The sequence below is a fragment of the Vanellus vanellus genome, assembly GCF_965231255.1.
Source record: "Vanellus vanellus genome assembly, chromosome: 2".
NCBI lineage: Eukaryota > Metazoa > Chordata > Aves > Charadriiformes > Charadriidae > Vanellus > Vanellus vanellus.
The window spans coordinates 38,366,550-38,382,636 of NC_138906.1; the positions used below are offsets into that span (position 1 = coordinate 38,366,550).

The following is a 16,087-nucleotide window of genomic DNA, read 5'->3' on the forward strand; positions in this document are numbered from 1 at the left end:
ACCCCGTCTTCAGGCTCAGAGCTTCGCCAGAGAGAAGGGCGAAGATTTGGGGCGAGGGAAAGAGGAGCCGGCAGTTCTGTGCCAGGGCTCCAGGCGTCCCTGTTCGCTATCAGGCAATGGTGTTTTGAGAATAATAAATGCCGGGTATGTCCTTGGTGCAGAGCGAGCTTTACTTTTGCCACGAGTGCACCGAGCCTGGCCAGGCGGTAAATGCCACCCCAACGGCGCCCGGTGGTCGCGCAGCGGGGGCGTCCCTCACCGTACTCCCGGGATAAGGGGAGGTGGGGGGGAACCCGCAGACCTATCGGCCTTTGTTAAAACCAAACCAGCGGTTCCAACGCCAGTTATGCTCCCATAAAGTCGACATTTTAGGAGCTTTCGGGGAGGCGGCCGAGCGCTTGATGGCGGGCGGGCGGGCGGGCGCTCTTTCACGGGCTCACAGCGCCACCTGCTGGCGCCCACCCGCCACCGCCGCCGCCGCCGCCCGCCCGCCGCCGCCGCCCGCCGCCCCGCCGCCCCGCCGCGCCGGCCCCGCGGAGCCAGCGCCTCTGCCCGCCAGCCCACGGGAAGATAAATGTCCACCTCCCAGCCTGGATTTAAGCAGGGGAAGGCCAATAAAAGGTTGTTATTTCCGCTCGCCCGCTTTATCTAAAACAGCCAGACAAAACAAATGAAAAGGCTTTTGTAGAAAATCTTAATTGTGGCTGGACAGTTGTAAACTCATTAAGAGCCGAATTCCAGACAGTTTGCAGACCCGTCATTTATTACACACTCTTAATGCTGATTCTTTGAAGTTGCCTCTGTCTGCAACAACAGAGGGCGTCCCAGCATCCCCAAATACTGGCTCAGGGATCAATTAGGGGCTTTTTGTGTGTGTGCACACCAGAACGAGCTCCCTTTTGCTAATTAGAACTCATCAAATCTTACCCCGGATTTCTTTCTTTCTTTTTTTTTTTTTTTTTTCAAGGTGAAGCCGAAAGCATTTTTTTTTTCCGCCCGCAGTTCTGCACATCTGTAAACTTCTTGTCGGCTCCCTAAGTTTTGTCTTCAGCCCTGCAGCGTTTTACACCCCATAAACGGTTACAGCAGTCATTTTCTTTTATTGCGCTGTATGGCTCTGAATTTTCCTAACAACAACTTCTGCCAAGACCATAACCGTGTTCCGTCTTACTTTGCTTTAAATACGTATATGTATGTAAGCGTACCTCCGTAAAACAAGGCGGCTTTTAGTGTTATTCGACATATTTGCAAACAAGGGGCGGTGTGGTGCAGAAGTGTGCTGCGGTTCATATTATGGAGGATATCTACTCTGAGCAGTAAGATGTCCGCCCAAAACAAGGGTAAATTTCAGCAAGCTCACAGACTTCGCTATTTTCTTTTGTTGCTGAGCTTGGTTTGGCTTGGGGCGGCGGGGGAGGGGTGGGTGCAACGGGGGTGTGTGTGGAAATCTTCCACTCCAAAGAAACCTTCTTTCTGTTTTTAAAAATAAATCCTATTTTGTCTTCTTTGCTCCAGCCTGCTGCCAGCCCAGCTCTTTCCTTCGGCTAAATCAGAGAGTAAAATTGACACCATAAATTCTACCATAATTGTCAGTAAAATTTTATCTGTATCTATATCTATCTATACATACATATATAATCCGAGGCGCTAGTAAAATGCAAGGGGTTGTTTTTATTTGCCACGGGACATTTAAAGAGAAAAAAAAATCCCGAACGTGAAGGCAAGGGAAGGAAAAAAATGGGCGGCTTTTGAAATAACATATTTTGCATTGGCAATTATCTCTGGAAGGGAATTTAAAATGAACGCTCTGCTAAGGCGAGCCTTCTCACAGAGATTGTTGAAGCACACTCAGTGCTGGACATTTTCTGGTGGAGGCTAATTAACCATCTCAACTTAAATGTCGCTGTCTGAGCTGATTTACATTATTGTCCGCACTAAAGAACGTCGGACATTTTGGTTTGGTCCTAAATCCCCCCGCCCCGCCGGGCGAATTTATTAAAACCGCGTTAACCGGGGAGCGTGTCCCCGCTGCCATCCGAAGGGGCTCCCTCCTCGCACTGCAAGCCCCAGCTTCCCAAATTCTACCCGGGAGGGGGGAACAGTGCCTCCTCTCAGCGAAGCGATGGCGTTTAGGACCCGAATCTGCCCGTTTCGGACCGAAATAAGCCCAAATTTTCAACACCTGGGGGCTGCGTTTATAGAACCGTGGGTTTGCTTTGGCTCGGAAATAACAGCACTACTCGCCCGGCCTCCGCAGCTGCCCCAGCCCTGCCACGGCTGCTGGGGACATTCGGTGTGCCGTGGAAGAACCCCTCCCTAGTAAGCTTAAAACATCACAAAATATAAAAGAATCAATATATTTTATTTGGCAAAAAGTTAAATATCATTTCAACACAACGATTTGGTCAGTAGGCCATGAGGTAACTATTTCAAAATAGACAGTGTACGTTCTGCATCAACATAACTTCCCAGATTTATTCTTTTAAATCAATACAAATTTACAATAACCAAATGTAGGTTTTTATAGCGTATAATTTATTATCAATAAAATTAACCTTCATTACAATAACCATCAAATCATTCGATTAAAATTAAAACGTAAACCATAGGTAGTTACCTTTTTCACATATACGTATAGCTCCGAAATCTGATAACTGCTCACTGGTGCAAAAACAATATTTAAGCTAGTCTGTTTATTTACTTTTTTTTTAATATATAGTTTATATATACAACTGACAAAGACAGTACTATATATATATCAACTGTGCATACTAAAATGACTTGCTTCAATATTTTGAGAACCGTAATTCCCAGACATCCCGGACGAACTTTTTTTCTACACTTTTTTTTTTTTTTTTTTGCGTTGGGATATATATAATATATACTTTACAATCAAAGGTTAACTGTCTAATTATACAGAAAAGACTTAATACACTACAGAGCTATACTCTATGCAATTTTTATAATAAACAACCTGAGTTCAAATTGAATTCTAGCTTACACCATTACATCCGGTACAGCACCCAAGCACATAAATTGAGTCACAAACATAATTACCACAATAAAACACAGTGTTCAAGTATTAGAGCAGAGATCTCTCCGCCGCGCAAAGAGCGAATAAAATTAACTACGTAGACTAAACTATACAGTCCGTAAATAGTTGTGCATTATGAAAAGGTAGTTTTTTTCTTTTTTTTTTTCTTTTTTTTTCTTTCCGTAAGTGAAGAAACAGGTAGATTTATACAAGCCAGCTAAACAGCCTTTTCGTGCTAATGCCCCCTTTTTCTTTCCTATTAGAAAATGAAAAGTCTTACTGTACCTCTCTTGGCAAACTGGCCTCTGAGACAATCAAGGTACAATCATTATCAGAATTTGCCAAGGGAAAAAAATGAGGCCTGGACCCAGACGCATTGCATGGCAGGGCTCGAGGGGAGGATTTTTTTGTTTTGTTTTTAACTTTTTTCTTTTTTTTTAAACTTTATGCATTTTCAATTTAACCCGCGTGTCGCCATCATTCGTCCTTCGCTCGATCCTTGTTGATTTTCTTCATTTTCATCCTTCTGTTCTGAAACCAGATTTTCACTTGTCTCTCAGTTAAATTGAGGAGTCTGGCCACCTCGTATCTACGGTCCCTAGTGAGATACATATTGAACAGAAACTCCTTCTCCAGTTCCAGCGTCTGATGCTTGGTGTAAGGGCATCGCTTTTTCCTGGTGGACCTTGCGTGGAGCCAGTTTGCAGCTGGATTATCTACAACAAAAACAACAGGAGAAGTTCAGGCTTGGGGCGGGGGGGGGGGAGGGGGACTGGGGAAGGAGACCCACGCAGGACCAGCCGCGTAGGTGTCCCGATATTGGTGTTTAGGAGGTGGCTCTCATTTCCCCAGGAACGGAGGATGGTGAGGCACAATGGACTCCAAAATACAGACACATGGAGAGGTCACACGCAACCACACGCGGCAAAGCCCCGCGGCCCCCGCCTCCCCTTGTTTTTTTTTATTGTTTGTAGGATGCAATTTTAAAATACTCTTTCTCCTCCTCTCTCTCGCTCTCTGCTAGCTCCCTCCCTCCTTCCTGGCCTCCCCACGCACCCCACCCCACCCCCACTCCCCCCAAACTGCCAGACCGGGGAGTGACCAGCCAGACCAACATGTCATCGAGATTGTTTCACTTTTTAATTTCGACCTTCTCCCGTGTCATCACTGGCAAGACCCAGGGAGCTGGCGAGTCAGTCTACAGCTGGCAGAATTAAAGCCTCGCCCGTTTAGGACCCTTATTCGCACGGCGTTAATCGCGATAGTAATCCCGAGGCGCTCTGCCACCAGTCCCGCAGCGCTGGGAGCATCCAGCGCGGGGTTTTCCACCAAGGAGACGAAGGGGGGAGGGGGGGACCGGGGGGGGAAGACACCAAGTCAACGGCGAGGTTTCTGCTCTTAGCCCCGCAACAGCCGCCCCCGGCCTGCGAGCCGTCACCAAAAAAAAAAAAAAAAAAAAAAGATCAGATTCCCATCCAACGCTTTCTAGGCAGTCTCTCTCTCCCCGGCCTTTGCCCACGCCTGGGAGCGCGGCGGGGCAGGAGGATGCGAGCACGTCCTGCGGTGTTTGCTGGGGTGGCTGGGGCGGGGGTGGGCACTTTTTTGGCCTTTCTTTCTTTTTTTTTTTTTTTTTTTTTTTTAAGTTGCAGTTGTAGGGTGGGTTTTTGTTTTCCTTTCAGCCTGGAAAGCCCGAGCCATCCTAGATCCCGTTGGAGCCTGCGAAAAGGCAGCGCTGGCTTTTGCAGATGGCAGAGCTCGGCGAGCTGGAGCAGCGGCGGCGACGGCAGCGGCGGCAGCAGCAGCAGCCGGTGCTCGGCCGCGTAATTAGCCCCAGCGCCTCGACACCTCCCCGCCGCCGGCGCAGCGCCCTGAAGTCCATTACCCCCGCAGTCCCACTTACTTGGATCGATCTGCGGTTTCTCTCCGTTTGCCTCACTTTCTCCATTGCTTTCAGAGAATGCGCCTTCGTGGCTTTGCTTATCCCTATCAACTGGAGGAGAACCACAAGCATAATCAGAGAGAGACAAAGTGTGAGTGTCAAACGTGGTACAGTCAGCCCTCCTGGCCGCCAGCGGTTCAGGTTTAATGCCGTAATGCCTGCCGGTAGGTAACCCGGGGAAAGACAAGGAGCCCGGCACAGGCTCAAGCCACGAACGCATGTACCTGCCGTCGGGCGGTGCCTGGTGGTGCGCGTAGGGGTGGTGGTAGACAGCGGGGACGCCGCTGGCGCCGGCGGGGTGCGCGGGGCTCCAGGGGGGGCCGAAGACGGGCGCCTTGGGCTGGAAGCTGCAGGGGGCCAGCTCGGGGTGCTCGGCCAGCCCCGCCGGCCGCGGCGGCGGCGGCGGCCCCAGCGGGGCGGGGGCGTAGCGGGGCGCCGCCAGCTCGTCCCCCTCCGCCACCAGGAAGGAGTCCACGTAGTAATTGCTGAGGGTCCCGGGAGCCGACATGGCGGGCGCGGGCGGCGGACCCGCCGCGGTTCGGGGCTGCGGGTTTCACGTAACAACTTGGTGCTGGCGGAGAAGTAGAGTCAGTAATAAGTTGAGGGCAGCCCGGGCGCCCATTGGCTGCCCCGGTCACGTGGCGGGGGAGCAGAACAATAAAGTATAAATCAGTCCGCGGGCTATTAATGGGTCAGTGTTTTCCAGCCATAATTTTTATAGCGAGGCCATATGTTTTTATGCAAAGGGATATTGGAGTTATACGGCGGGGTTTGTTTTAATTGCGGCCAACTGAGATTAAAAGATCAGATTCCGTATTACAGCCCCCCCTTCCCTCTTTCTCTCTCTCTCTCCTTTTTTTTTTTTTTCCTCGTTTAAGCGGACTATTTTATATCATAATTAATCATCCCATCAGTGGGTCGTGTTCCCCGCGAAAAAAAAAAAAACAACCAAAAACCCAACCAAAACCCACCACCCTTGTGATCGGAGACCTTCACATAAAATTATACAATAATTGAAGCAATAAAAAAGGCAAAATAGCAGTTGCGGTATACTGTATTTAAATATATATTTATTATATTTCATAAGGAGTTATTGTTTCGGGAGCCACGGGGTTGTTATTAAGTCAGTAACTATGAGCGCGCTCATTTGCATCGCGGTGTTTCACAGCCGTAAAAATTTACGAGTGCTCGGAAAGGTTAAATTATACTATTGTGTTTAGTTTGGGAACTCACTGTAAATAATACCGTTGTGTTCGGCTCAGAGCTGGCAGCGGAAAGTCAAATTCAACGTATCCCCCTTCCGAACCCGCGCCGCCGAGCCCGGCCCTCCCCGCCCGGCCGGAGGAGGACCGGGGCAGGCTCTGGCTCCGTATTTATCCTGGCCCGCACCAAACTGCACTTCATCACCCCACCCCGCCGGGCAGAGCGCGGCAGTGACCGAAACACCCTCCTCGTTCTCCCCGCACCGCCCGCCCGCCCCTGCCCTTGGACGGGGCCGCGGCGGCCGGGGACCCCCCTCGCCAGGCCGGGGAGAGGAGCCGGGGCCGGGGCTGGGAGGCGCGGCGGCGGCCGGAGCTTCGGAGCGGAACGAAGCCGCCGTCCTGGCCGGGAGGGACGGAGAGCGGGCAGAACCGGGCGGCGGTATTTATCACGACGATTAATTCTTTAACTACGCAAGACAAGCAGCGGGGGGAAAGGGGAGAATAAGCCCCGTCTCCCCGCTGCCGAAAGGCACCCCGCTTCTCCGAGCGGCTATCAAAGGGGCGCTCGCAGTCGGCCGTCCCGCATCCTGATGAATCAAATTTATGTGCAAATATAGTTATTTATTTGCTGGCACCTCCTTTGACTGCAGGACGCGCGCTAGCGGCATCGGAAACCGAGCGGAGGGTTACAGTCCTCCGCAGAAGGAGGGGAGGGTGCGCGGGGGGAAAGTAAGAGGCGGCCAGATCCAAGTCCAGTGTTAGGAATTAAAGTCGTGGCTGAGCGCTTTGCAATATGCCTGTGACTCCCTGAATTCTCTCCGGCGGACGCTCACGCTGTTTATCCCCGTGGCTGGCGAAGGAGCGCGGTCAAAGGGATGCAGGGGGCACAAAAAATCTCCGCGAGAGGCTCAATTTACTCGAAATATCTTTTATTGAAAATAGAGCCCAGCAAATGGTAGGGACGACTGAGTAATAATTAAAATCACGTGTAAATATTGTGCATGCGAAAGTGTGGTTCTAATTAGTTTTACATCGCTATGTGGGCTGCCTCGCTCCCTCTCTCTGTCTCCCCCCCCCCCTTTCTTTTTCTTTTCATGTCTTCCCAACAGTTTAATCCGAAATCTTACAGAGATCCCATTTTAACAACGCTCTCTCCCCTCATTCAGGATTACACAGGCCCATAATGAAACTATTATCCCCCATTAGAGTTTGAAAATTAAGGAACAGTTGCAAGATCTCCACAAACAAGGAGCTCGTTATTTTCCAACAATTTAAAAAATGCAAATAAAGCTCTCCTCTGGTATTTTTTGTGGCCATTGTATAGACACGCCGTAATAGAAAAAAATAATTGTATTTCTTTCCTGGAAAGACGGAACTCGACGTCATTTGTATTTATTATTAAGAGTCAGCTGTGGTGAAATGTGATTGTAGAACTTCCTTTTTCCATTCAGAAAAAATAATCTTAGCTGCAGGAGTCCTGGATGTTTATATTCGAATTTGGGTTCTCAACTTGCAGCGGGTTTCATTTTTTTGGTTCTTCACCAAAAATAATAGCAAATGAATAACAATAACAATAACGTTTAAGAGAACGCGCCTGCATTTTTATTTCCCTGTAAAATTCTGCATTTGTTCACTGCTGGCATCCCAGCGGCAGGAGAGGGTGTACAGAAAGCAAGAGATAAAATATAGTAAATAATTACAGACATTTTTCACGCGGTCACATTGCTGTTAACAACGTTGGAGCATTCGCCTCTCTTTTCGTCCTTTTGCACCCATTTTTCCCCAAAGTACATTTTGCATACGAGCCACGAGTTGGGGCAGCGCGGGCTTGTACAATTTGCGTTGCAAATTACTTAAGGTTTTAGTGACTTACACCCTCGGAGGCAAAAGACCCCCAAAAAGGGCAGAAACAGACCTTCATATCAAATCGCGATATGAAATCGGAATTCCCAGGAACGAAGCACCGCTGGAGCGATGGTGCCTGAATTAAAATACTCCCTGCCCTTCACCCCGATATAACCAAATTAGTAGAGCTCCCATTCCGCTAGCTCTTATCCCCGGCTACCACAGGAAGGACCCCCTCAGTTTTTAAGCGGGGGCTTCTGCAAGCCCTGCTTCGTTAGCCACGCACCGCGGAGTGTACGCGGGCGCGGGGTAGGAATCGCGGGCGTTGGCGGTCTTTCCTGAACGGGAAGTTCAGGATCGCCTTTTCCCAGGGTTTCCTGCCACTGCATACACTCTCACGGAATCGCCGGTGCTACGAATGCACGGAGGTGTTTCGGCAGAGCGGAGAGAAAAAATGATTCAGAATTTGGGGGAAGCGGTCCAAAATCAAAATGATGTGATTCAAATAGGAAATAAAGGGCAGAGGCAAACCTATGTACAAACACCATACAGGCACGCACAGACATATACACTGTAAATACACTCCCCGTATGTACACAGACCCAGCAGACAGCCCGTCAGGCGCGCAGTGTGTGTGGAGGCAGCCACAAGCACTTAAATTTGACTGCACCGTAGAGCTCTGCTCCTGCCACAGCCGAGGACGTCTCCTTCCCTAAGGAACCGGCGAGGATGGGTCTAGCTAAAATCCGCTATCCGAACTCCTCTGAGCTTCTGTAGCCCAGCCTGGAGTTTCGAAAAAGTTTGGTGGTTTTTTTTTTTAATTATATTTTTTTAGGGAAAAATAATCACAGTCATTAAAAGAATAAACAGACACAAAGCCCCCAACGAGGGATTTTTCTGTCCTTTCCCCTGCCTGCCTTTCGGCTGCCGTGCCGGAGCTGGCTGCCGGGCGGAGGGCCCGGCGGGAGGCCGCCCCTGCCCGCGGTCGCGCTGCGGACACAAAAGGCGGCGGCGGCGGTGGCGGCGGGCCCGGAGAGGTCGCTGTTGCCCGTTCCGCCGCCGCGGAGAGCGGCCGCGCCCGCGCCGCAATCGTGATCATAACCGAGGCCTTGCGGGGCGGCCCCGGGGGCGCGGGCCCGACGGGCGGCGACGCGGGGCTGGCGGAGATCTGCCACGGGCCCCGGCGGGCACCAACTACCCCCCACGGTGGGGGAAAAGGGGAGAGCCGCCGGTGGGGCCGGGCACCCCCGCCGCGAGTGGGGTCCGCCCGGCCGTAGGCACTGCGCTCCGGGGCCTTGTTTGTGACGGTGCGCGGAGCGGGGCCGGCAGACTTGATCTCTCCCCACCCCCTCCCCCAGACAGGCTTCTGGGTTCTCTGTTTTTTAATAAATCCAGACAGAAAAATAAAACCAGCGCGCACACCCCCCCCCGCCCTCCCCCCTCCCGCCCCGAGCTCGACCCATGCCGAGCAGGATGCAAAAACGCACCTGACCTTGAATGCAGCCTACGAGATATATTAAAATCCCGCAAGCAGGCAGGGACTCGCTTAGGAGCTAGCTAACCTTGAAGAACTTGTCAAGCTTCCCCCCTCGGCTGCCGTGTTTATCTGAGGAATCAAAGGAGGCTCCGTTGCAGATGGGGAACAATGGCATTGGGACTTGACGCCTACAGATCACTTCAGCGCTAAGATTTCTTCGGGCAGAAAGGACCCTCGCACCAAGCATACCTGGTGATGATATCAACTGAAGTAATTAAGGCAGTTTCGTGCTGTAGAGAGAAAGGTGGAGCCCCAACAACATGAAACTACCTAAACCACAGAGCAGTTCTCAGGCGCTAATTATTACTTTCCCCATTGCCGTGGTCTTTAACGCAAGGATCCCGCTACGAAAATAAAACCAGAAACGTGACTAAAACATCCCTCTCGCCCGCCCGCCCGCCCCGCCGGCGCCCCTCCGCGCCCCCCGGCCAGCCTCGGGTGGGTTAATGAAAACAAGAGAGAAATATAATAACACCCCCACCCCCTGGCAGATTTCGCCTCTCCATGCAGATGCAATCGGGAAGAAAGAGGCCGTGCACGACAATGTTACATCATGAAAAGCTAACGGCTCCCAGTAAGCCCGGGTTCAAAGTCTGTCCCCCCTCCTCCCGGCATACACATACCCTGCGAGGAAGCATTAGCTGTCGCTCTTCTCCCAGCCCTCCTTTTGCCTTCCTTTTGTGCAAGACTCTATTAGCCAAACATGCAGCAAAGAAGGGAGGATGCAAAAAAAAAAAAAAAAAAAAACAAAAAAAAAAACCACCACCAACAACCCCCCCAAAAAACAAAAACAAAACCAAAAAAACACAACAACAAAGCAGCCTGGGTGAAATAAGCTCTTCCACATGCAGCCAGGTAGGGAATAGTCTTGTCTGGAGGGGCCCGCTGGCAGGGAGGCGAGGCTGGGGTCCCCCCCCTCCCCATGCGCTCACCTTTACGATTTCTTCTCAGCCCTGAGATAAAGCTAGAATTTTGTCACCGTCCTCTGGAGTTAAAGATCTCCGCACACTTGTAGGTGTTTGATTTAAGAAAAAAAAAAAAAAAAGCAAAAACGTTTCCCTACCCTCAAGAAATAGTAATTTGCTTCCTCAGTCTATGCAGCTCCTCAGTCAACTGAAACCACTCGTTCAAGACAGCAACAATCCAGATATACTAGCAAGTCATAAAACTGAACAAAAGCCGACAAACCTTAGAGCACCATCGCTATATGGCCCAGACAAATTACGACCGTCTAGGTAATATTTAAATAGATTCCTAAAGTAATTGCAGGGGGTTTAGGCAACTATTCCTGTTGTAAAAGTTCTCGAAGACATAAAGTAGAACCTGAGGATAAACAGTCACAAAAAGAGGTAAAATTAAAAGGATTCATTCCACGTTTTTTTTATTCTTCTATGAGAACATAAACATCGTCTTTTTCACGCACAGCAGCATTACAATATTAATTTATTCCGATTTAAGGTAAGAACTAGATATAGCTAGAACTAACATTTATAATAACGATAGAATGCATTTGCTTAAACAGTACCGGCATTTTAATAATAATAGACATTTATACATATCTGTATTTATAGTTTTTCCCCTTCTTTCTTTTTTTTTTTCTCTTTTTAAATTTTTTTCACCTATATGTTTGACCCTTTAATGCATGTAACTTCACAGTATAAAGGAAGACGAACACATTCTCCCTCGCAATCTCAGACTCTGGCTCAGGAAGTCCTTCTGATGTTCAGGATATATACTTTTCAGTGAAATTAGTGAGGAAAAAGTGACTACTTTCTTCTCAAGGGGGAATTTATGTGTGCTTGTCACGCGTTACCAACGGTAACGTTATTTATAGACAAAAAAAATCACTAATTCCACATATTTAAGCAAAACTACATTAAGTAAATATCTACAACCAGAAAGAGCGAGAGAAATTCAGAGGTAAGTGTCATAATTTAGTCCATGAGCAACACAAACTCTTTTATACCTTTAAAGAGAAGAGATTTCATTTTCCTGGCCAATTTTAAAGCTGTAATATTGACTTTTAAGGTAAAGCAAAAAATGAATTGCTCTTAACACCCGTTCCCATTAAGCCCTTTTAAAGGATGCCTGCATTTCATTATTGTAAGTCCTGTTTTTCGAAGGAAAAAGGGGGGGAGGGGGGAGAAAAGGAAAACGAAGGGGGGAAAAGCTCCTAATATATAGAAATGTGGCAAGGTTTAAATTCTTCATTCTGCAGCTATGTACAGTCCAAGTTACACCGCTTATATAATTTAAAAGAATGCGCCTTTAACCGAGCTTATTTACTTTTCAGAGAAAGATATGAGGGAAAAGATATTTTCGGCTCCTGAAATGGTATTTCTGTGTTTCAAAGCTTAAAGGAACAAATCGGCCCCGGGGAAGGCTGAAGGAAGCGGGGATGTTCACGCACGGCATTTTGTGCATCAGCGTGGGTTTAGTCCGCCCCCACCCCCCACCCCAAAGTAGCTGATAAGAGGTTAAGGACATATTGAGAACGCCTAAAAATTGTTAATCCATACAGGTGCGGATGACTACAGCCTAGGAAAATGATACTGGCTCTTTAAACCATAAAGATGTGTTTATAGGTTCATCAAGAGAAATTAAAGTTGGCTGTGAGCTCCCGAATCCTATTCTCTCTGTTCATTTTCTTCAGTTTCATTCTGCGGTTCTGAAACCAGATTTTAACTTGTCTGTCTGTGAGGTGGACTGTGCGGCTGATCTCTAGGCGACGCTCACGAGTCAGGTACATATTGAATAGAAACTCCTTTTCCAGCTCGAGAGTTTGATGCTTGGTATAGGGGCACCGTTTCTTTCTGCCACTTTTTGCCGTGAGCCAGTTTGCTGCATTTTCTCCTTTTGAATTGCCTAGTTTTGAGAAAGTAAAAAAGGGACGTTACCAGCGGGTAGGAGGCAAAGACCTGGGGAGGGAGAGAGGGTGGATAGAGCATCTGTGTGTGTGCGTGTATGTGCGGGGGAGTTCGCTCCGCCAGCTGCGGGGTGTTGGAACGTGGGGTGTCCTTGTGGGAACCGAGAGCTTCCAAGAGGTTTCCCAAAGGTCCTGGATCCGCCCGTGAAAATCTGCTTCTGCTCCAAAAGCTCCGGGCAGCCTCCGGCAGGGCAGCATATCCCGCTGGGCAGCTCATCTCCGACCCCCCAAAACAGGCTTTTGCCCTCTCCCCCTCGGCCGCTCTGAGCCCACTGTTACTGAGGGACGGCTTGGGGAATGGCCTGGGGTCGATTTTCACCCGCTAGGCACCTGCTTCCAAAAAAAACCCCAAAGCCTGCGGGTCTGAACTTTGTAATTGTGCTCTGGAGGCGGAAAACAAGGTGAGCTGTGGAGCCGGAGCCTCCCTGCCTCCAGCCCCTGCCTTCCCGGGGAGCCCCGGCCCGCTCTTTTCCAACCATTTCGGGGAAAAAAAAAAAAATCTCCCGTCGCAGGGTGTTTATTCCTATCGGTGGAACCGGCTGGGAAAGAGGTAACACCGATCCCTCGATGGCTCGGAGTGGTTCGTGGCTTGGGGGTGGCTCTCTAGTAGTTTTCAGCTTTCTTTTTTTGTTTTGATCTTATTATTTTCCAACGGGGCGCCTGAAGGAATAACAGGGCGTCTGAAATGCGGCCGGAGAGAAGCGCCTGAAAAGTCTGCCGCCCAGGGAAGGGGAGAATTTTATTTTTTTTTTTTTTTTTTGCTATGGGGACCCGAAAGGGAAATAAATAAGCAAATGAATAAATAACAACCCTGTTATCTCGTGTAGACGCTGAAGGATATTCGCGGTGCATTCATCAGTCTAATTTGATAGCAGTTCATAGATGGCACATTTCAGCGCGGCTGTTATTCCGAAAAGCATTCTGGATCGTAAAATATAACTTACCGCGTTAATAGGTTTATTTATTGGCACTGCCTATTGCTTATTTTGGATGCTTTACAAACATCTCTGTTATCTGGTAGGCACCTTCACATCACAGGGGAAAGATTGATCTTGTTTTTCTATATGTTTAAGCAGCATGCGGGCTAAAGTTGCCCAGAGCGGAGGCTCTAAGGGTTTTAAACTATAGGATGGACATTAATTTTTACGGCAACCCCATGCCCGAATATTACAAAGTTCAGAAGGTCAGTCTGAGCAGCGCTTCTTGGCAGCCCCGCGGGGCAGCTGGGATCCTCCTTTCTCATCGCGATGCCACTATGATCCTCAACCGCTTTTATATATTTTTTTCTTTTTTTTTTTTTTTTTTTTTAATCATCACCACCACCATCACCATCATCATTCGCTTACCTACGGGCTCTTTCTCGGGAGAGGCTTTGCTGCTCTCCGACGGAGCTGGAGAGAGCTCCTCTGCGGTGGAAGATGAAGCCTGAGTCTCGTCCTCCCTCTGGGAGACACACGCCAAGGGGCTGGGGGAGCGCTCCTCGTCCTCCTTCCTCCCCGCGTCCGGGACGGGAGGCAAAGATGGAGGCGTCTGGAAGCGGCCGGGGGGCTGCGGAGGGAAAGGGGCAGCCCCGGCCGGCCCCGCGCCGTAGCTCTTGGAGGTGCCATAAGCCTGGGAAAGGCGGAAGTAGCCCGGGACCGGGACCCCACCACCGCCGCCGCCGCCGCCGCCGGCCGGGCTGGCCTCGGCGCTCAGCCGGGGGAAGGGAGCGAGGTCTGTGGCGGCCGAGCCCTTGGGGCATTTCTCTGAGTCATAGAGGCAGTAGGAGCTCTCCTCCTTAATGCTTGGAGCGAAGGAGCACGAGGTGGCCTGCTGGCTGTCCGGCTCTTCCATGCGACAGGACCGGGGGGGGTCTAGCCACACTTCCATCCCTGACACGTAGGGGTGCGAGGTGGGGACCATGCTTTGAGAAGTACCTTCATTGCGTTTGCTCAAAACGGGGAAAAGTCCGCAGCTTTGCAGCCCGTAGGACAGATCGGACGCTTGTGGCAGGTAGATACCACTGTTGGGGTAGTAGCCGCCTCCGCCTCCGCCTCCTGCTCCCGCCGCTTCCCCTCTGCCCGAGCTGATCAAGGAGTCTACCAAAAAAGAGTTTGCAGCCGGGCTCTCGGAGCATGACATTGTTGTGGAATAATTTGGCGAAGGGAGCAGATAGCCCTTTCTGGCTGACATTTCTTGTGCAAAACATGCTGAATATGATTAGAGATACCCCCGCACCACGGCAGTCGCTTGCAGCCAATGGAAGCCCGGGCCTCCCCAACAACCCCTCCCCGTCTGGTTTCGTATGCACCGAGCTGCTCTCAGGTCGACCTCTGAATTTGGGAGATAGATGTATATTAATGTGTAATATGGATTTCCATACACACAGGCGCGCACGCTTCGCCCACATGGGCGAGTGCCTGCGCCTGGGCGGGAGCCGCGCTCCCGGGAAGGGGAAAAGGGAAGGGGAAGGAGCGAGCTTTGCCGGTACTGGCTCCAAGTTTTGCTCCCCTCTTATCACACGCACCGCTATAAAATAGCCCGGCGGTCCTGATGTTTATTATACCTAGGCTGAAGCGGTGTCCAGATGAAGCTTTTACTATCACTCCTCTCTCCCCGCGGTTGGGCTTTCCGGCGGCGATGTCTGCTCACCTCCCTGCACAGCCTACGTGTCTCGCGAAATTAATAAAACCACGGCTCGCCCGGTGTTTTATGCTCAGGCTCTGCTCATTTTATTTGATTGTCTCGTTTTTTTAAGAAATAAAAGACGTGTTATTGTTTATCACGGATCACTGGAAACCATAAAGGGGCCTGGTGCCTCTCGCGTTAAACTCCTGAGGAAGGGGGCTGCTTCCAGCCTAACATCACCGCCAGGCTGGGCTTAAATTTCCTGGAGATAAAATGCTCGCTGCTGCGCTGAAGAATCTCTTAGGGAGCAATGCCACTGTGGGAGGATTGATTGTGCGGTTGCAGCTCCTAATGTTTTAGTTAACGCTGGATTCTTCCCGAGGTCTGATTACCATTTAAAATATAAAGCCAGACATATGCCACAGAAAGAATCCAGACGCGAGCAGTTCAAATGGATCCTCGCAGGATGCTGCGCACCCTGTTTATTGATGTGTTTATATTTGGGCGATCATTTTTACATCTCGCTCCCCCTGCCCCCCCGCCATTTGGGTCATTCACTTTTCGCTTCTTCAAAAGTACCGTCTCTTTCACAAGCACTGTACTAAATAATAGAAAGAAGAGCAAGCAGATGAATCCTGAGATATTAGACAGCCCTGTCCAGTCAAGATGTAATTGTGGCGGAGGTAGCAGACAGATAGCAGACAGACAGGGACTCAGACAGGGAGACAGATAGATTTTCTAATGAATCGCTTAATGATGGCTTGCTTTCACTTCCATCATCTCTCGCTTATGCCATTTTGAAGTCGCCTCACTGCCTGGCCCGCGGAACTAAGGGCTCTTTAGGCAAGGGGAGTCTGGGGCTGCCCAGTGCTCCCTGCACATCCCTGAGGAGCAGGGCTCGCTCCTCTTTCCCGCACGCTGCCCGGGGAAGCAGCGGCCGACCGGGCTCCCCTTCCACCGGGGTGGCGAGAGGAAAGTGGCTGCCGGCCGGCCGGCC

The 16,087-nt window shown here is 50.2% G+C and overlaps 2 protein-coding genes across 2 annotated transcripts; both read right to left on the bottom strand.

Annotated features, from left to right (window-relative positions):
• Positions 1 to 2,365: 2,365 nt before the first annotated feature.
• HOXA9 (homeobox A9) lies at positions 2,366 to 5,525 on the bottom strand. Its single transcript, XM_082479821.1, has 2 exons — positions 4,935 to 5,525; positions 2,366 to 3,750 (listed from the first exon to the last, which is right to left on the bottom strand). The coding sequence occupies exons 1-2, from the start codon at positions 5,479 to 5,481 to the stop codon at positions 3,512 to 3,514; spliced, it is 786 nt and encodes a 261-aa protein (XP_082335947.1). The 5' UTR covers positions 5,482 to 5,525; the 3' UTR covers positions 2,366 to 3,511.
• A 6,564-nt stretch (positions 5,526 to 12,089) lies between these two features.
• On the bottom strand, positions 12,090 to 14,655 carry HOXA10 (homeobox A10; the record flags this gene model as incomplete). Its single annotated transcript, XM_082479465.1, has 2 exons — positions 12,090 to 12,422; positions 13,830 to 14,655. The coding sequence occupies 2 exons, from the start codon at positions 14,653 to 14,655 to the stop codon at positions 12,148 to 12,150; spliced, it is 1,101 nt and encodes a 366-aa protein (XP_082335591.1). The 3' UTR covers positions 12,090 to 12,147.
• Positions 14,656 to 16,087: the final 1,432 nt, after the last annotated feature.